Here is a 21,647-nt window from a genome sequence, read left to right on the forward strand (position 1 = left end):
GCACAAATGGAGAATAAAAAAGGCAAGTGGCTTCCATGAACTGCTGGAGCACTGCTCCTATCACTGTTGAGGATGTGTCAACTGTAAGGGCGGTTGGGGCCTCCATCTGCGGGTACATGAGCATGGTTGAGCTGGCGAGGATGTTCTTTGTCTTCTGGAAAGCTACCGTAGTGTTGGTGGTTCAATGGAGTGCTTTCATGGAGGCAGAGATGAGGTTGAAGAGGGGTTGTATAATAGCAGCAGCCTGGGGAATGAACCTGTTGTAGAAATGGACCATTCCTACAAATTCCTGTAGACCTTTCAGTGTTGTAGGCTGTGGGAATCAGCAAATGGGGTCTACTTTGTCTGGGAGGGGCATTGTGGCATCTTTGGTTATGCCGTGGCCCAAGAATTTAATCTGTTGGCTGCTGAATTCACATTTGGCTGGATTGATAGTGAGGCCAAGCTGGCACAGATGGGAAAAGAATTGGCGGAGATGGACGACAATAGATGAAGAGGTCAGGTATATCAAGCCCTATGGCGTCCATTAGTTGCTGGAACATTTGATCAGCATTTTTAAGGACAAAGGGCAACCATAGAAATTCAAAAAGGCTGAAAGGGGTGATAATGGCCGTCTTTTGTATGTTGTCGGGGTGAACTGGTATTTGGTGGTGGCCCCTAATGAGGGCAACCTTGGAGAAAATGTCGAGGTTGGCAGTGAAGTCTTGTATGTGTGGGACCAGGTAGCGGTCGGGGATGGTGGCAACATTTAATCTCCCATAGTTACCACAGGGTCTCCATTTGCCATTGGTCTTTGGTACCATGTGCAGAGGTGAGGACCATGGGCTATCTGACCTGCAGATAATGTCCAGCTCCTTCATGCGTGTGAACTCCTCCCTTGCGAGTTTGAGCTTGTAGGGTGCCAGTCAACGGGCCTGGAAGTGAATGGGCGGATCTTTGGTTAAAATGTGGTGCAGCACCCCATGGGGTGGCTGAGTAGCTGAGTACTGTGGTTGCAGGATGGCTGAGAACTCAGCAAGGAGGCATGAGTAGCGGTTTGTAGCTGTCTGCACCACGACAAAGTGAGTGGCCTGTTCATTTGACATTCTGAGGGGGATGGTTTGAAATGTCTCTGCGTGTACCAGCCATCTGCTCTGCAGCATGATGAGGAAGGAATGCGCCCAAAGAATGTCCGCTCCCTGCAGGGGCTTGTCGACTGCAGCCAGGGTAAAATGCCAGTGGAAAGTTGTGTCATCAAACTGCAGAGGAATGTGTTTGTGGCCGAAAGTCGAGATGGCGGAGTTGTTGGCTGCACAAAGGGAGGGGCCGCGCGGTCTCATGAGAATCTCATGCAAAGTGGGAGGTATGATACTTATCTCAGCTCCCGTGTTGACCAGGAACCTACGGCCTGAGATGTTGTCCCACACATGGAGCATGCTGTTCAGCTGGCCAGCCGTCACAGCCACTAACGGCGGCTGGCCCGCTCGTTTCCCTGAAATGAGCATGGTTGACAGCATTTTCATGCTCCAACCCCCAGCATTGGTGGTAGAAGCACAGGAGAGGCTCCATGGAACTTTGAGGCTGGTGGGAAGGGCGCTTATCTACTGGGGGGCTTGGTTTGCAGGGCGGTTGCTGTGGTGGTTTGATTATTCAGTGCAGGGCCTCTGGATTTTCACATTTCGTGCAGTATAGAACGTCGGCCCTAGCAGCTGCCTTCCTAGGGTCGCTGAAATCGGCGTCAGTAGGCAGGAGGTGAATGTCCTTGGACATTTGCTCCAGGAAGGCCTGTTCAAAAATAAGGCATGACTTATGTCCTTCCACCAGTGCGAGCAACTCATCCATTAAAGCGGACAGCATGCGGTCCCATAAAACATCAAGGTGCAAGAGCCTGGCTGCCCTTTTGTGGCACAAGAGACCAGAGGTTTTATTTTAAGGCCAGTTATTTCCCCTCCTCCAATGGAATATGGATGAGGTCGTCCACAAGGCCAGTGGTCTCTTGGTCAAGGGAATTGACAACATAGAAGTACCTGGTGGAGTCCGAGGAGATTTGCTTGAGCTAGAACTGGGTCTTCGCCTGGTCGAACCAGGTGCAGGGCCAGTTGGTCCCGAATGTGGGTAGCTTGAGCGCTACGGCGCCAACCGCTGCAGGATACATGTAGCAAGAGTCTACAGAATGTGGAGACTCATTGGGGTCATCAAATGTAGCGTGCAGAATGCGAGTGAGTGAACAGACTGGAAACACAGACTGTGAGCTCTGAAGTTGCAGCAGGAATGTTTATTTAAACTTCGTGCGCTTGGTTTTCAGCAGAATGCTCGGAGTGCGCATGCCAACTTCCGTTGTGGAGTGGAAGAGATGGAAGAGTGTCACCATCTCTGCCGTGACAGACCCATCAATCACACGGAACAAGCGGGGCTGGTTCGTCGCGGTAATTTGTGCGTTGCAACACACTCAATATTTACTCAATGATGCTTAGTTTGAGTGCAGCAAGTGAAACTGGATCTCCCATAGTCCAAACCTAGTGAAGGCCCTTGAAATTATGACATTTTCTGACCAAGGGGAATAACAAAGAGAGGATTGATAAAACTAAAGTCAATGGAGATCAAAAACAAAACACTCCACTAAATTGAGTTATATTTTACAAAGGGAAGATGGTCAATCATCTTCATTCATGTCAAAAATGACATTACTGCGATAATGGGATGTTAATGATTTCACCATGTTTAATAAAGCTGTCTACATTTGCTAAAGCAAGATCTATTCTCCAGGCAAAGCCCAAGCTAACATCAGACACAAGTTGCTAGCGAAAACACATGTCCAACATCAGTGTCAAGGACAATTTGTCTATTTTCTGAAGATTGACAACAGAGTGAAAATGTGATGATTGCAGATTCAACTTGTCCTGGATTTTGTGTACAAGACGTATAACCATAACCATATAACCATTTGATCAAAGATTTTCCACATTGTTGGTTAAAAACCAGTATCAAAATTTTTCTGGGACAACATAGGTAGAGATACAGTTTATTCCCAAGTTAGACACATAATGCAATCAGAGCCTTGTTATTCAGAAGATTATCCAACAGGTCAGTCAGGAAACTGGTCAGAACAAAGGATTTTCCATGTGCTTGTACCTGGAGAGTTATCTGACCACCCGGGTAGAAGGCAAGTCACAAGCCATTCCCCCATGTCAATCAAGGTCAGATCTACCCACAGGTAAAGACACCTTCCAATTAGTCCTCATCTAAAGTCACACAGGCCTACCTGGGCTAGGCCCCAAGGACACACAGCCCTATCTGAGCTGGCCCTTTGCCAGCTGCATGATTAAAAAACCTAGCACATGGGCTGGTTCACTGAGCTCTACTCCAGACTGCGAGCCGTGGGAGATGCTGGAGGACCAATTGAAAGGTGTGTGCCAGTAAAGGAAGAAGACTATAGTGGCAAACACACAGAGGAGACATTTCACTCATTGTAGATAGTAGTTAATTTGTGTTCCTTTGCTCATTGATGTACCATTCTTGTTATTCAGGGGGTGGCAGGTATCATTCGTTTAACTCTGCATCACAATCAGAATTTGTAATTATAAGTTATTATCCAGCGTCCAATGCGCATGAATTTGTGTGTTATTCCTTTGTATGTATGAGTGTGTTCCCCGTTGCAAATTCCCCAGCGCATAAATAAAAGATAGTTTACTAATAACATGTTTCCTGAACCCTTTGAAATTGTTCTCATAATCACAAGCACAATGGGAATAAGAAAGGTTATTTAAAGAATATTGAAATTTAAGTGTGAAGTCAGATTCTATCAAGTTATGAAACTGAATTCCAATAAATCATGCCATACTTTCTGATATAAGAAAACTGTATTGATCTAAAAGCCCTTCAGAGGAAAATTATGTGCCACCAGTATCTTATCTAATTAATGAATCTTAATGTAAATTACATTCTTCATTTACTTGTTACATTATACTTGCTGCACTGAGATGGGCTCTTCCACGAACAGTCTAAGAGGTCAACTCTAACATTCGTACTTCCACACAAGAAAGTACGGTAAGAGCACAATTATAGAGAATAGAGTTGCCATGAAAAAACAGAGAACATAGAACATTCTCAATAGCGAGGTTAAGCAGCCAAATGTCGTGCTCCACGTTAGTATCAATAACATGGTATAAGGATGAGGTCCTGAAGAGCGAATATTGGGAGTTGGGAAGGAAGCTGAAAAGAAGGACCTCAAAGCTGGTCATGTTGGGATTGCTACCTGCGCCACACACCATCTCTGGTAAGAATAGTAAGTTGTGGGAGATGACTGCATGGCTGAAGGGCTGGTGCAGGTGGGGTGGGGGGTGGGGAAGGAGTTCAAATTTGTGGATCATTGGAATAATTTCTAGGGAAGGTATGACCTGTACAAAGCAGCACCTCAAAACTGGTAATCTTGGGATGGCTACCTCTGCCACACATCAGTGGGGGTAAGGACAGGAAATTGTGGGAGATGAATGCATGGCTGAACAGCTGGTGCAGGGGGCAGAAGTTCAAATTTGTGGATCACTTCTGGGGAAGGTATGATCTGTACAGAAAGGACAGGCTGCACCTGGACTGAAGAGGGACCAATATCCTGCTGGGCAGGTTTGCTTGAATTGTTGAGGAAAGTTTAAACTAGTTTGGCAGGGTAATGGAAACAAGAATGTGAGGGCAGAATATAGAAAGGATAATGCAATGTCTTTTGGGTTTGTGAGGAAGGACATGGGAGGAAGCATAAATGTAGTCAGATGAAGGGTTTGAAATATGTCTATTTCAATGCAAGGAGTATTAGAAATAAGTGGGATGAACTTAAAGCAAGGATCAGTACGTGGAATTAAGATGCTGTTACGGAGACTTGGCTGATGTGACAAGATTAACTGATGCAAGTACCAGGGTTTAAGTCAGTGGTTTTCAAACTGCCCCCTAAACTCACATTCCACCTTAAGCAATCCCATAAGGGCTCTGTGATTAATAAGGGATTGCTTAAGATGGTATGTGAGTGGGAAGGAAAGGTTGAGAATCACTGCTCTAGACCCAATTGTTACTGAAATATTTTGCTAAAGAAAAATTGTCATTGGCCCATTTCCATTGGAGTTATGAAACCGTGCACATAACGAGTCAATTAGGCATGGGTAAAACAGAAGTTTACAAACATTTTATTCCCACTCACATACCATCTTAAACAATCCCTTACTAATCACAAAGCCCTTATTACATAGGGATTGCTTGAGGTGGAGTGAGTGTTTAGGGGGGCAGTTTGAAAACCACTGGTTTAGAGGTTTTCAAAGGGATATAATGAGGGACAAAAGAGAGAGGGGTAAGTAGCATTACTGGTTAGGGATAGTATTGCAGCTGCAGAAAGTCAGGGTGCTGTGGAGGGAATGTCGACTGAGTCGGGTATGGGTGGAAGTCAGAAATAGGAAGGGAGCAATCACTGCATTGGAAGTAGTCTAAAGGGTCCTAAATAGCTCTTGGGACACTGAGGAACAGATTAGTAGGTAGATTTTGGAATGGGCAATAATAAGAGTTGTTATAGGAGACTTCAATTTCCCAAATCCTGACTGGCAACTCCTTACTACAAAAGGGATAGATGGTGCAGAATTTTCCTGACACAGTCTGTGGACCAGCCGACTAGAGGAGAGGCCATTATGGATCTCATAAAAACACAATGCTGGATAAACTCTACAGGTCAAACAGTGTTGTTTATATAGCAAAGATAAAGATACATAACTGATGTTTCAGGCTTGAGCCCTTCATCAAGGTATCAGACTTTCATATTTTACATTATGGATCTCGTACTGTGCAATGAACCTGGTCAGGTGACAGACCTCTCAGTGGAGAAGCATTTCAGTGATAGTGACCGCAACTCCTTGAGCTTTAGCTTAGCTATGAACAACAATAAAAGCGGACAAAAGGGTAAAGTGTTTAATTGGGAAATGGCTCATTGCTAAGGGATGAGGCAGGAACTAGGGAGACTAAATTGGTGTTGTGAACTGGGAATTCACTACTGGTGCGATACTCTAAGGACTGGCTCCTCCCCCCACATATCCAGGTATAAACCTTGGACCCCTTCCAAAAACCCCAGTTCAGTCCACAGACCTTGTGTGCCATTCTTATTGAATAAAAGCATGTTGTACTCTGGTCTTGAGTGCTCTCTGTCACACTACAATTTTATTCAATAAATAACAGGATGGAAGCTCTGTCCCCGGAAGGGTTCGTGTCCTGGCTGAAGTGCTTCCAAATGTACCTGTCGGCCACGCAAGAGGTCTACTCAACAGATGAGCTCAAGAGGTCGGCGCTCCTCTCGCACATCAGACCTAAATGATTCCCAATCATCAGGGACTGTACGACTTATGCAGCAGCTGTTGAGAAGCTGAAGGCCCACTACACGAGGCCCCAAAGCTTCATCCTAGTGAGGCATCAACTCTCGCAATGGAAGCAACAGTCTGGTGAGTCCATTGAGCACTACGTCCTCATCCTACGAGCATTCACAAGGAACTGCAGGTATGAGGATGGCACGGCCCGAAAATGGGAGGATGAGCAGATTCGGGAAGCTCTGGTCACTGGAGTGCGGTCCAAATACATTCAGCAGCAGATGCTGGAGCAAGGCAACGTGGCGTTGTCTGACAACGTACTACTGGCCAATTCACTGGAGATGGCCCAAATGAGGGCTAATAATTTGGAAGGCAGCAGCACCCTTCATGAAGGCCTGGGTCCCGGAGCGATGCCACACGCTGCATCGGCTCTGATGACGGCTGCCTCAGGTGTTAAGGGACGCTTCTCCTGCAGTCGGCAACAGCACCCAAGAACTCAATGTCCAGCTAAAGTCTCCATCTGCTCCAGTTGTGGTAAGAAGGGGCACTGGGTGAAAGTCTGCAGAGCTAAGGGAAGTGCTGAGGTTTAACGCATGTGCGACCCCTGACTGGCTGACTGAGAAGAGCTCAAAACCCAAACACCCAGCCTCCCAGTGTCAATGTTGTATACCATGGCCTTCCTGCAGGGCCTCGTGGCGAGAGCAGCGACACGAGAAAACCTGGTGGCCATCCTGCTGTGTTTCAAAACTAGCGCCAGCTTCATCCAACGAGGGAGCGCAGCCATCTTGCAGTGCCATGTGGTCTCAGCCATCTTGCCAGCGTTCAAATTCCATGCCATCTACAACAGTGGAAGGAGGAGGAGGAGGATGGCAGCCATCTTGCCTGCACGAGGATCCGAACCAGGGGAGTGACTCCAGCGAGGGAAATGACAGCGTCTCCGGAGTCTTGCAGTGATGGTGTTGGACCAGGAGATACCACACCAACTGAACAATTCCATGACAAAGGTGTGGGTTAACAGGCATAAACTGAAATGCTTAATTGACTCTGGCTCGACCGAGTTTCATAGACACAGAGACCGCCCAAAATCTCAATCTCGAAGTGTATCCCGCTAATTATCATTATTATTTAGTGTCCCATACGCAGTATGTAAATATTCAAGAACATTGTATGGATCATTTATCTTTACAGGAGGAGAAATTCTGTAAGTTCAAACTGTATGTACTTAAGAATTTATGTGCTCCAGTTTTGCTGGGTCTTGACTTCTTGTGTCACTTTAAAAACTTGACCCTGGAGTATTCTGGTCCTCTCCCTCCCATTATAGTTCTGAATGGAAGGTCTCAAAATTCTGATGCCATTTGCTGTCTCTCCACACTGAATATATATCCACCTCTTCTGTTCCCCAATCTGAGTGCCGATTGCAGATCAATTGCTACAAAAAGCAGGTGCACAGAGGACCAGGCATTCATTAAGGCTGAGACACAATGACTGCTTGATGATAACATTATAGAGCACAGTACCAGCCCATGGAGAGCACAGGTGGTTGTCGTAAAAGGGGAAGAAAAGTCCAGGCTACTAAATGGCTATAGCCAAACTATTAATCGCTTCACACTCCTGGACGCATACCCCTTTCCTCGCATTTCAGATGTGGTGAATGAAATTGTGCAGTCCAAGGTCTATTCGGCCATCGACCCTAAAGTTGCAAATCCATTCCGAGGACTATCCCTACACCACTTTTGAGGCTAACAGGAGACTTTATCAGTTCCAGAGGGTCCCATTTGAGAATGGGGTCTCAATCTTCCAGAGACAGATGGACCGATTGGTAGATTAAATTTAAGTTGAATGCCACCTTGCCATACCTTAACAACATTACCACTTGTGGCCGCACTCTGGAGGAGCACAATGCCAACCTCCGTAACTTTCTCCATGCACCTAAAGCACAGAATCTCACTTACAACACCAGTAAGTGTTTGTTCAGGGCTAGACACCAAGCCATCTTGGGCTATGTGGTGGAGAATGGTGCCATTGGCCCCGACCCTAACAGAATGCACACCCTGTTGGAACTCCCAATCCTGAGGACCATGAAGGCTTTGAGGAGGTGCCTGAGCTTCTTCTCATATTACACCCAATAGGTCCCTCAATATCCTGACAAGGTCCATCCCCTCCTAAAGACCACTTCTTTTCTACTGACAGAAGCCACATTGTAAGGCTACCATGCACACAGTGGATGAAAATATACCTTTCCAGGTGGAAAGCGACACTTCAGATGTAGCCCTGGCAGCAATCCTTAATCAGATGGGTAGGCCAGTTGCATTTTTTCCCAGGACCTTACAAGGCCACGAGCTTCAGAATCCATCAGTGGAGAAAGAAGCACAAGCCATTGTAGAGATCATCAGGCAGTGGAGGCACTACCTAGTGGGCAGGAAATCCACCATCCTCACAGACTAGAGACCAGTGGCTTTCATGTTCAACAACACAAAATGAGACAAAATTAAAAATGACAAAATTGCTGGGTGGAGGATCAAACTCTCCACCTACAACTACGACATAGTCTACCGACCTGGATCTCTCAATGAACCTCCAGATGCCCTGTCCAGGGGGAGCTGTGCCTCTGCATACACCAGCCAGTTGCGGTCATTGCACAATGAGCTCTGCCATCCAGGCATCTCTCGCATGGCTCTTTTTGTCAAAGCACTCAATTTACCCAACTCGATTGAGGATGTCAGGGAAATGACCAGGTCATGCCAGGTCTGCGCAGAAAGGTGCACCTGATAAAGGCATTGAGGCCCTTCGAACGGCTCAGTGTCGATTTCAAGGGACCCTTCCCCTCCATAAACGGGAACGTGTAATTTCTCACTGTCATTGACATGTACTCCTGTTTCCCGCTCGCCATTACCTGTCCAGACACATCCATACCATCTGTCTCTAGGGCCCTAGACTCTGTTTCAGCCTGTTCGGGTATCCCAGCTATATCTATAGTAACCGGGGCATCATTTATGAGTGAAGAGTTACACCAGTTTCTGCTGGTGAAAGGCACTGCATCCAGCAGGATGACTAGCTATAACCCCCCGGGGGAATGGACAGGTTGAGAAAGAGAACACTATGGGTTGGAAGGCCATAAAATTGACCCTCCAGCCAAAGGACTGGTAGCATGTCCTACCAATGGTGCTCCACTCCATTACGTCGCTACTTTGCACTGCGACCAATGCGACTCCTCACGAGCTGATGTTTTCTTTTGAGAGAAAGTCAACGTCAGGGACAACCCTCCCAGCTTGGCTTATAGCACCAGTTCCAGTGCTGCTCCGAAAGCACATGAGGAGGAGAAAATCTGACCCCCTGATCGAGAAGGTGCACCTACTCCATGCCAACCCCACTTACGCCTACATGGTATATCCAGATGGCAGGGAGGACACTGTCTCGATCAGGGACCTGGCACCTGCCAAAAGTGAGAGTCCACCTCAAGGAATCTTACCTTCTCAGGGTTTCCAAAGAAATACCAAGGTGTTCAGGTGAGCTGTCGCAAGAATTGGCTCCAGCTACCTCTTAACCAGAGCCAGATCACCCACACCCCAAGGCCCTGGAACCACAGGAGGATCAGGAAGCCCAGGGCCAGTAGACACTGCGGCACTCTCCCCACATTTCCAGACCTCCTGACAGATTGAACTTGTAAATATTGTAAACTTTTTTTGACTATCCGATGTTCTCTGTTTTCACCCACAGGTTTCATTCAAAAGGAAGGGGTGAATGTAGTGAACTGGGAATTCACTACTGGCTCCTCCCCTGACTCTGCTCCCCGCATATCCCGATATAAACCCTGGACCCCCGCCAAAACCCCAGTTCAGTCCACAGACCATATGTGCCATTCTTACTGAATAAAAGGATGTTGTGCTCTCTCTGGTTTTGAGTGCTCTCTGTCACGCTACAATTGGCAACATATTTTCATAGGGAAAGCACAGAAGTAGCATGGAGAATGTTTAGGGACCAATCGCGCAGGGTTCTGGATAGATTTGTCTCACTGAGACAGGGAAAAGATGGTCGGAAAAGGGAACCATGGTTGACAAAACAGGTGAAGTAGCTAGTTAAAAGAAGGAAGATACATTAGATGTAGGAAGCAAAAAAACAGGAAGGGCTCATGAGAATTATTTTGTAGCCAGGAGGAATTTAAAGGGCTTAGGAGAGCTAGACGGGAGCACAAGAAGGCCTTAGCAAGTAGGATTAAGGGAAACCTCAAGGCATTCTATGCTTTCGTGAAGAATAAAAGGATGATAAGGATGAAGGCAAGGATAAAAGAGGCAACATGTGCCTGGAGGTGGAGGAGGTTCAGGAGACCCTAAATTAATACTTTGCTTCAGTATTCAGCACGATAATGGACCTTGGTCAAGATAAAGTCAGAATAGAACAAGCTTATGTGCTGGTCCAGGTTGAGATGAAGAAAGAGGAAGTGTTGAATCTTCTTAAAAACATTAGGATTGATAAGTCTCAGTACTGGACCAGATATATCTCCAGGATTCTATGGAAAGGGAGGGAAGGGATTGCTTAGGCATTGGCAATGATCTTTGTGACCTCCTTGGCCAGAGGGGATGTGTTAGAGGATTGGAGAATGGCAAATGTGGTCCCCTTGTTTAATAATAAACCAGTCAGTCTTATATCAGTGGTGGACAACTAATGGATTCTTAAAGCAGGATATATGAGCATTCGAAGAAGTACAGTCTTCTCAGGGATAACCAGCATGGCTTTGTGAGGTGAAGCTCATGCCTCATGAGCCAAATTGAGATTTTTGAGGAAAGTAATAAAAGAAATTGATTAAGGTAGGGCAGATCAGATTCAGATTTATTGTCAGAATACATACATGACATCACATACAACCTTGAGATGCTTTTTTATATACACATATAAACAAATAAAGAACTGTAAACAGATAACAATGTAAACAAACAGACTGTGCAACATAGAGAATAAAAATGAATAAAATGCGCAGCAAGAGTCCTTAAATGAATCCCTGATTGAGCTTATTGTTGAAGAGTCTGATAATGGAGGGATAGCAGTTTTTCCTGAACTTGGTGGTTCGAGTCTTCTACCACCTATAACTCTTTCCTGGTGGAAGCAGTGAGAACAGAGCATGTGATGGATGGAGTGGATCCTTGACGATTGCTGCTGCTCTCTGCAGCAATGTTCACTTTAGATGTTCTCAATAGTGGGGAGGGTTTTGCCTGTGATGTCCTGGGCTGCATCCACTACCTTTTGGAAGGCTTTATGCTCAGGGGTATTGGTGTCCCCTCAATGATTGGGGTGTAGTGATTGTGATGTGGTGTAAATGGATTTTAGTAAGGCATTTGACAGGGTCCCCCATGCAAGACTTGTTCAGAAAGTCGTGAGGCATGGGATCCATGGAACCTTGGCTGCATGGATTCAGAATTGACTTGCATGGAGAAAGCAAAGAGTAGTAATGGACAAGAAGTATTCAGTCTGGAGGTCAGTGACTAGTGGATAACTGCAGGGATCTTTTCTAGGACCCCTGCTCTTGGTGATTTTTTTTTAATGAACAACCTGGACGAAGAAGTAGAGGTGTGGGTCAGCAGGTTTGCAGGTGGTACAAAGAATGGATAGTGTTGAAAGTTACAACAGAATGTAGACAGGATGCAGAGTTGGATGTAAAAATGGCAAATGAAGTTCAATCTGGTTAAGTGTGAGGTGATTCATTTTGGTAGTTGAAACTTCAAGGCAGAGTACATGGTTAATGACAGGATACTTAACAATGTGGAAGAACAGAGGGACATTGGGGTCAAAATCCATAGATCTTACAAGGTTGCCGTGCAGGTTGGTGGGACAGTTAAGAAGGTTTATGATATACTGGGCTTCATTAATCGGGGGATTGAGTTCAGGAGTTGTGAGGTAATGATGCAGCTCTCCAAATCTCTGATGAGACCACACTTAGAATATTGTGTTCAGTTCTGGTCACCTAATTACAAAAGATAGTGGTGGTGGTGAAGGAGGCTGAAACAATATTGGCATTTGAAAGATTCCCTAGACTGGCACTTTGGTGAAAAAAGAGGCTTATGAAGTAAGGAGGGTTTCGGTTTTTTTTGGTAGGTATATATGGGTTTGCACAACATTCAGGCCAAAGGTCCTGTATTATGTTATAATATTCCATGATTTGTATTTATGGAGAAAATTATCAATCAAGAAACCAGATGAATTTTGAAACTCTTGAGATCTTTTATGTCCCTGTATCAGCACCAGGACCCAAGTTTAATATTTTATCTGAAAGACACCAATTCGAACAATGCAGCACTCCCATAGCATTAGATTGCAACACAGTCTGTCCTACTTGCATAGTCTTAATCTTCAGGAACTTTGATTTGAATAATTGCAGTTCAAGTCCAAAGTGAAGAGTCCTATCCATTAAAGCAAGGAATCACTCCCCATTTTGACTGCATTCAAACTCAAGTCAGGTTTTTAAATTAAATGTCAACATTACAACTTGCTTCAGTCAAGAATTAGAAAGTATTTATCATAATGCCATATTCATAGAGTCACGAGAGATTAAAATTTCATTGTAATATACAATGAAACACAGAACAGCTCGCATAGTGCTTCCTATTAATCTGTTTCCAAGGGCAGAGAAATCTGGAGGAGATCAATCCTAAGAATAAACATCAGGTATTTAGAGTTACAATGGTAAAAGTTTATTCAAGGTTAGGACTGTTTTTTTTAAAAGTTAGTAAAGAAATCATGGGATATGGAATTGGAAAGAAACAGGGATTTTTGATCCAGGATATTTGACCAACTTCTGCTTCTCTATCTGATGTTTTTAAAACCCAAGCACAAAAATCACTAATGATCTCTTAAAAGGTAATACATTTTGAATTACGACAGCTTTGACATTACAACAGAGCATGCTAATAGACAAATTATTCCTTTTTTAAATTCATTTAAGGTTTTAGCACATTTTGGTGCAAGAATTCTCCCAGCTTTAAATTCCTCTTAGAAAATTGAAAGAAAAATGTGGTCATCAAACTCTGAAAGATTGGACTTCTGCTTTATGTAATTATTTGTCCATTTGAGACTATGTTAAATCGTGAAAGCTCAGAATTTTTGAAGGAAATTACAACAGATTAATGCCTTTGACAATCATTGGTTTAGTACTTGTGTATTTCAAAAATGTTTTCTTATCATCACTGATAAGAAATATTTAATGTTAATTTACCTGCTTGATTTTGTGATCCCAATGCAATCAAAATGATCATCAGTAATTTTTTTTCCATTGTTTCCTTGTGAATAATTCTTCTACTCTGTATATGGATGACGTTACACCAGAGGTTGTTCTTCTCCCAATGAAATAGGAATTTATTGTGAATTGTTTTTTGGAGGAATCTTGAAATAAATGAAGAGGTTACTTTTCAAATCCAGTCTTGGAAGTCTATCAGAAAAGTAAAAAAAAAATCAATTAACTGTTGCTCAATAATTAGTGTAAACTGTCTTCATCTCCAAGAGAATTCAGCAGCTAAACTTTTCAAAATAATTCTGAATTACATTCACACTACAATATTATTCTGCAAATCTTTTTTTCAAAATCAATATTGTAATAGCAAACAGAAAATATCGGCAAAACGCAGCAGATCAGGCAGCTTCTATAGAAAGATAAACGGTTAACATTTTATATCAAAGACCTTCAAAACAAGTTGAATGATGAAGTCTTCCATTGGACACAGCAACTATCTTTCCACAGATACTGCTAACCTGCTGAGTTTTTCCAGGATTTATTTTATTTCAGATTTCCAGCAACTGCAGATTCGTTTATTATTGTGTTATTTTTGTAATCTAGCCTTAAATTAATGTGTACAAATTGAATCTCAAAGACAAATAGACAGATTTCTAAAGGGGACATGGCAGATGTTGGAATCTGGAGCGCAAGAAAAAACAAACTGCTGAAGGAACACAGAGCAACATCTGTGGAGACCTTTCAGGTCCAAACTCTGCATCAGAAACATCGACTATCCCTCTGCCTCTAGAGATATTGCTTGACCCACTGAATTCCTCCGGTAGTTTTCATTTTGCAGAAAATCTCCAATGACGACTTGTAGCTACAAAATTGATTGTACCATGCGTTCAGAATAATTTTTAAACAAAGCGTGTGCCACCCCGAATATCTGCATCGTCGATCTATTCAAACGCTTAACTATCCAATGCCGTTAAACAACTGAGCTAGAAACCCACGTCTCAGAACATCCGAAATCTATTTTCCTTACTTTATAGAGCACAAAAAAAGCACTTCCTACACAAGGAATATCAAAGGCGAATGAAAAAGGTAGAAAGAAAAACCTGTTTATCTAATCTCCCCACTTCTCATACCATGAAGTAATTTTTCTATACCCGAATCGAGAACCTGCATAGAACATCCAGAATAATCCATAACTCCTGGGGAATATTTTTCTGCACTACTAATATAGAAAAATAGGGTTAAGCGTAACGGAAAGGATGACACTTCATGTGTCATGCCAACAAACGAACCATGGTCCAAAATCAAGGGCAAGAGTTCCACCAACTGAAGCTTCTTTGAAAAATCTTTATTCATATTGATTGCAGATCATATAATCAGGCTTCAAGCGTTTTTCAATCAAATACACAAAACTCTCTTTGCAGGAATACATTGTCAACTTTAAATGACGCTGTGTGTTTGAAAGATGGCATTAAACCGAGGGCAACCATATTCGAGTGGTTCCGCAATTTGTTTATTAAACTTCATCTCACTTGCACAAAAAATAATGAATTCAGGAAATAAAGAAGGCTATCAGCAGGAGTGCTAAATTCGGTTTTCAAAGATGTTTGCCACGCTCTGGGGTTTTTTTTTTCCTTTATGATTAGGACCTCGATTTACAAACGCAAGATTGATTTCCATAACCACCAAAATATTTTATTTCTTGAAACTACGCATTCACCCCCCCCCCCCCCCCCCAACACTAACACTCTTCATCACACACAGAATTAAACCATATTTATATTGCACATTTCTACCAGTATAGTAAATGTAATTTGTAATACAGCCCCCGGACCGGCATTCTTACGACGAGTACTGGGTTATTTTAATCACATAAATTCGCTAAATCTCCCAACAAATCTTTAGTATATATGAACAAACCTTGAAATCTTACATTTTAAAAAAAAGTGACTCAAGAGTTTCTACAATCTTCTCCCCAGCCAAAAATTACAATTCAGAGAGCTGAGAGATCACCTTTTCCGTTATTACTCCCGAATGGCGATGGAAGTCTAAAAGTTATCCGTCTCACTCAAGTTTTCAATCCTTCAATAAACTATGAAGTTTTTTTTTCCGCTTGAAGGAAACGCTACATTGTAGCCGCCCTATCAGATGACAGGCAAGCGGGCGGGCGGACGTATCAGGTGCGAGTACTGCCGCTATGACCCGCCTCTCATCTAAAGAGTTGGCCAATAGGCATCAAGATCGGGTGAGCTGAAGGATAGACGAGTGAACGGCTGATCCAGGAAAACCGAATCTTATTCTTGTCAAACAGTGGAAGAACAGAGCAAAACGTTTCTCGTCAAGTATGGCAATTACCCATTTTAATTACATATAAAAGTAATATAACAATTATGAATATGTAAAGATTCATAACGATTGAGATTCGTGATAAATATAAAAGATGTCTTTTTTTTCCTCCTGATTTCTGTTATTTCAACTCGAACTGTATAAGAATGGAAAACATTGCACCCATAACAAATGAGACCAGTGGTGAAGACAAGTTGCCAAAAGTCTTACCTCAACTGAGGGATGTGATGAATTTCCCAATTTGTTTGCCCTTCCCTGGAGACAAATTTAACGGTCTGAAATGGCGGTGAGGGATCTGTGTGCGCTGTGTTTTTCCCTGCGGCCGGGAGCGGGGGCGGGGGGGGGTTCCTGTTCACTGCCTTCCTTTCGTCATGCCCTGTGTGTAAACTTGTTTTTCTCCTTCACCTCCTGTCTCGGAAAAGGCAAGAGAAGAAAAAAAACGTCTCCAGCCGGCGCCGGGAAATCCGATTGGAGCCACGTCGCGTGGGGACTGAGAGGCGCGGGGGAGGGCGGCGACCGTTGGGGGCGCGGGGAGGGCAGCAGCGCACGGACCGACCGTCGCGAGGAGGGCGCGGTGGGTGGGAGGGTGGGAGGAACTGGGGGACGGGGGAATTGGTTAGAATGAGGGGGGGGGGGGACGTGTTAAGGTGGAAGGAAGGAGGGAGATGCCTTGAGAGGAGGGGGCATGCGTTGAGGAGGAGGAGAGAAGGAGCATGTATTGAGGTGATGGGGAGGAGGAGGGAGCATGCATTGTGGTCGAGGGGAAGCGGGGGTATGCATGGAGGTGGAGGGAAGGAGGAGGGGGCATGCGCTGAGGTGGTGGGAAGGAGGAGGGGGCATGCGCTGAGGTGGTGGGAAGGAGGAGGGGGCATGCGCTGAGGTGGGAAGGAGGAGGGGGCATGCGCTGAGGTGGTGGGAAGGAGGAGGGGGCATGCGCTGAGGTGGTGGGAAGGAGGAGGGGCATGCGCTGAGGTGGGAAGGAGGAGGGGGCATGCGCTGAGGTGGTGGGAAGGAGGAGGGGGCATGCGCTGAGGTGGTGGGAAGGAGGAGGGGGCATGCGCTGAGGTGGTGGGAAGGAGGAGGGGGCATGCGTTGAAGTGACAGGAGGAGGAGGCAGTCATGCATTGCAGTGTGAGGAGGAGGAGGCAAGCCTTGAGGGAGAGAGGAAGAGGAGGGGACATGTATTGAGAAGGAGCATGCATTGAGGTGGAAGGGAGGAGGGGGCATGCGTGGAAGTGGAGGGAAGGAGGAGGGGGCATGCGCTGGGGTGGAGATGCATGCATAGAGAAGGAGGGCACATGTATTGAGGTGGAGGGGGGAGGAGGGAGCATGCATTGTGGTCAAGGGGAAGAGGGAGTATGCATTGAGGTGGAGGGAAAGAGGAGGAATCAGGCCTCGAGGTGGAGGGGAGAAGGGGGCATCATTGAGTGGGAGAGAAACGGGCTGCAAGTTGAGGGAGCAAGAGGGGTGAAGGGCATGAGTTGGGGTCGAGTGGGCAAAAGTTGATGGGAAAAGGCAAGAATAAATAAATTGGGGAGGAGGAGGGCAAAGTGAGTAGAAATGTGGTGGGATTTGGGGGAGAAAAGGGAGAGAAGGGGTGTTAAAGGAAAAAGGAGGGAAGAACTGAAGTGAATGGGCTCAGGGGGACCAGAATTGTGGTCAGAGAGGGAAGAAAAGTAGAGATGATGCTCATGAAGGGAGGAGGAGACAGATGGGGGCACAGGGGAGGAGAGAGGGTGTGGGGGGAAAATTGGGGTAGGAGGGGTGAGATCAGAGTGCAGTGAGTTAAAATTAGGGAATGAAGAGAGAGTCAGTCATGTGAGAGAATGATTCAGAGATGGGGAGGAGTGAGCTGGTAGGGTGAAAAGGTTCCTTTGGGCAGAGAAGGAGATAGAATACTTTGTGGGATTGGGAGAAGGAGGAGATGTGGGAAGGAGAAGAAAAGAGAATGGGGCTCAGAGTAGAATGGAGTTTGGGGATAGAATGTAGAAATTGCATACAGTTAGGGAAGGGCAAGAAGTGGAGATAATGGGTTGGAGAGAAGGGCATATTTAGGTTTGATGAGGAAGGTGCAGGAGAGAGTTGGAGTGGAGAAGAAGATAGTTAAGGTGCGGGAAGAAGAGTGGAAAGTTTGAGTTGGGCTGTTTGAAGAACAGATTTAAGCAATAGAAAAACAAAGGAGTGCTTGGATGAAGAATTAGGAAATAGGAGATGGGAAGAGAGGGGTATGTGATGGAGGTGGGGAGAGCAAGAGAAGTAAGGCATGAAGGGGAAAGGGGTGGAGTGGCGAGCACAGGGAGAGAGGAGAGATGGATATACAAAGTGAGGAAGGATGAAAAACAAGCAGTGGGTCAGTGAAAAATGAAGGGTGTCACAAATTTTAAAAATAATATGGAGAAAATTAACTGAGTGGAGAAGAACCAGGAGATGGAACAAGGAGAGATTTTTAATGTATTCACAGGATGTAATATTTCTGGCACTGATAGCGTTCAGTGTCCATCCATGATTGTGATTTACCGGTCAATTGTAGTTAAGAGTGAATTGCATTGGCTGAATTTTGGTTATGTGTGCATGTATATAATTTAATGGCAGATTTGCTTCTCTGAAGAAAATTAATAAACCAGATAAATTATTCAACAATCTGCAAGTTTCCTTGTCACTATTGGTGATATATATTTTCACAACAATTGGATTTATTTATTACTTGGATTAAAATTACCAATCAACATTGATGGAATTTGGACACATCTCCAGACCATAATCCAGGTATCAGGCAGCATTCAGAACCTTGACCTCCATTTCACTGTATCCATGGTTTGTAATGACAAGAGAATGAGTGAGGATAGAGAGAGGGTGGATGGGAACTGGGAAAGGCGCATGTTTCAGAAGAGGATTGTTGTGGATTGTGAAAGGCTGATTAAGAATCGAGAAAGGGAATTGTGTTCAAAATTATGAATGATTTTGCAAATTAATTAAAATAGATCCATTTCTTTTAGCAGAAGAGTTCATAAGTGTGGATTACAGTTATTGGAATTGTATTGGAAAAAGAATCACTGGTGATATGAGAAATTTCTTTTGCACACAACCTGTCATCTTAAATACTTCACAAGCACAACTTAAACTTCTATAGCAGTAGTTCCCAATCTTTTACTAACTCCATCACTGTGCTGTCCATAATGTAGGTGAAAATTTCAGAATTTTAAATTTGTGACAAGATACTTAGTTTGAATTAATATGCTTGCAAATAACCAAATGATTTTAGGACAAAGGAAATGCTATTTATAATTCACTTGACTGTTCACAGTTTATACTTGTGTTATAACTTGTTTGTGTCTGAATTTCAATGCCAGTATACAATAAGATTTCCAAATACCTTTTGACCTTGCATCTGCTTTTCCCCAGTTCAGAAGCCAACTACATAAAAACTTGCAGTTATTTCTGTCATATCATCTCAAGTGGCTTACAACCATTGAAATACTTTTTTAATACAGTTGCTGTTTTAATGTAGGAAATGCAGCCAGTAATTTTTAAAAAAACAGATTCCTCCACGTAATGACCAACTGATCTCATTGTTAGTGGTTGATTGAAAAATAAATGTTAATCGGTACATTGGAGATATAATTCCCTCTCCTTTGAAATAAAATTATGTGTGAGAACAAAGAATTTCTCTGACAGTGCAGCATTCCTTCAGTATTGCATTGGAGTATCAGTCCAGATACCTGGATTGTGACTTGATTTCAAAACCTATTTCGGCCCCAAGAGTGCTACGAACAAAGCTACAGTAATTTCTTATAATTCATATGTCTTTGATATAGATAATTGTATCTTTCATCTTTTACAAACCTCTTAAACTAATTCATGCCCAAATCCTCTCCTGCGGAGTCATGTTTTTCTCTCGCAAACAATGTATGTTTTGCCATCAACTTCATATGCAACATTACATTGCTGGAATGCATTCTAGAAATGGTTGCAAAAGTTGCATGCATATGTTCATTTGAAAGGTATGGACAAATTACAAAAAAAATGTAAGAAATAGTAAAAAGTGTATGAATAATCTTAACAGCTATACCAACTCTACAGCAGCAAAGAGAAATTGAAAGGAAAACATACCCAAGATGAAGCATGTGGTTAGCATTTCAATTAACTTACTTGAAAGCTACTTAAGTGGAAATTACATGCATGAGGTCAGAGTTGATGATTAAAGTCATTACTCATTATTATTCTTGCAAAATAACTCCAAGGATCCACAATGTCTCTTACAGTTAATTGATATTTCAGTCTTTCAAGCCATGAAACTTGATGATATCTTTTCAACACATGGTGCAACTATGCATCTTATTGTTTTCTGACTTGGGCCTATTCAAGTTTTTCCTATAGGTATTGCTAATTAAAAGTACTGGAATCTGGAGTCATCGTTATATCTCAGCCAAATATGTAACGCTATCTGTTTAGACCCCTCCCACTCACCCCCAGCATGTTTTATTTAATGAAAATAACTTACTAGTTGGCTCTGATGGTCCTAAAGAATTAACCTTCAAAGCATGTGAACTCCCAATAAATGCTTAAATGTAGCCCCCACTTTTTCAAAAAGTATGACAGGAGCAAATTTGCTAGAACGGATCTTGGATCCATTTCCTTAACTGGCTATTCAATTTAAGCCACATTTATCCCACAGTAGAAATTTCAAATCATTATGAGAAATGATGTGTTAAAAAGATGAGGTGAAAATTTACACACTTGGTGCTACAAATTATTTATTATAGTACACATCAAGAATGCAAATTTTAATTCCATGTTATGTTTTATGCATAACGAATTACAGAATGTGCAATATATGGTCAGGAAAATTGTTAACAAGCTTACATTCAAGACAATGAGAAGGCATGACAGTAATTACATTTAAAGTGCAGACTCACAGACTTTTTTTAAAAAAAACAGGAAGGTATGAGATCAACTGATAGGAATTATGTAGCCAAACAACCTTGGAAATAGGAAGCAGACAAGACTGGAGTATATCACTGGAAAAGCTGTTTGGAGTCACAGTGACATAAAGGGCAAAGTCTTAGAAATGCACAAAGGGTGGTGACATACTTGAGAAGAAAGGAGTCAGCAGTGTCAGTTTATTTTCTGCCTGGATTATTTTTCTGGACAGCACCAAATATAAATTATTTCCTTTGTCTCTGTTGTTGATCTTTTTCAGCTTTGTAACTCCCTCACTTAAATCTTAACTCTTTAATCACAAAATAGTCAAAAGTTCGCATTTTTATTTTTTATCTGATGGACTGAACTAGTTAAGGAAGGGGCATTTGAGTCATGTTCCTTCTCCAAAATTAGCCTGCAACCACAAAAAAAGTTCTAATAATTCAAACTTACAAACTACACACCCTCTTGGAAAGAAGTGGAGAGGACTGGTAACATCTGAAAACAGGTCTGACTCCCTTCAAATATTTTAGGCTCTGAGCATGAAATAATTGATACATTACAGGCAAAAAGCAAAATATTGCAGACGGAAATCTTGTAAATTATATGATTAATTTCAGAACAGTCACTGGCTCAAAAAATAGAAAAATAGATTGCAGAAGTAGTTGTGTCCTCGTGAATAATAGGAATCGGAAAAGTGACTTTCTTCTTAGAAAAACAACATTTTCTTTCCAACTTTCAACTTCTTTCACAAGTGCTTCATTCACGTCTTTGGAATGAGGCCTGAACCTACAATCGTATAATTTGGAGGTGAAATTGCTAATACTGAGTCAAAGATTACTTTAAGAAACATTTTA

General features: G+C 43.2%; 1 protein-coding gene and 1 long non-coding RNA gene across 6 annotated transcripts in view; one reads left to right on the plus strand and one right to left on the minus strand.

The window, feature by feature from the left end:
- The window catches only part of LOC138736713 (transforming growth factor beta receptor type 3-like), a 130,666-nt gene extending 114,029 nt beyond the window's left edge, over nucleotides 1–16,637 (minus strand). For 2 of the 5 annotated variants that reach the window (XM_069886690.1, XM_069886678.1), the window contains exons 1-2: nucleotides 16,081–16,637; nucleotides 13,513–13,725 (exon numbers count right to left, since the gene is read on the minus strand). In XM_069886690.1, coding sequence (XP_069742791.1) covers nucleotides 13,513–13,570 — 58 coding nt within the window. In that variant the 5' untranslated portion in view covers nucleotides 13,571–13,725; nucleotides 16,081–16,637. The other 3 variants (XM_069886646.1, XM_069886656.1, XM_069886667.1) reach the window with 3 other exon arrangements.
- Nucleotides 15,696–21,647, plus strand: part of LOC138736860 (uncharacterized) — a 28,802-nt gene continuing 22,850 nt past the window's right edge. Inside the window, exon 1 of the long non-coding RNA XR_011340631.1 lies at nucleotides 15,696–15,866. This is a non-coding gene — a long non-coding RNA (uncharacterized lncRNA). The remainder of the gene's footprint in view (nucleotides 15,867–21,647) is intronic.

Source organism: Narcine bancroftii, chromosome 1 (assembly GCF_036971445.1).
Source record: "Narcine bancroftii isolate sNarBan1 chromosome 1, sNarBan1.hap1, whole genome shotgun sequence".
Taxonomy (NCBI): Eukaryota; Metazoa; Chordata; class Chondrichthyes; order Torpediniformes; family Narcinidae; genus Narcine; species Narcine bancroftii.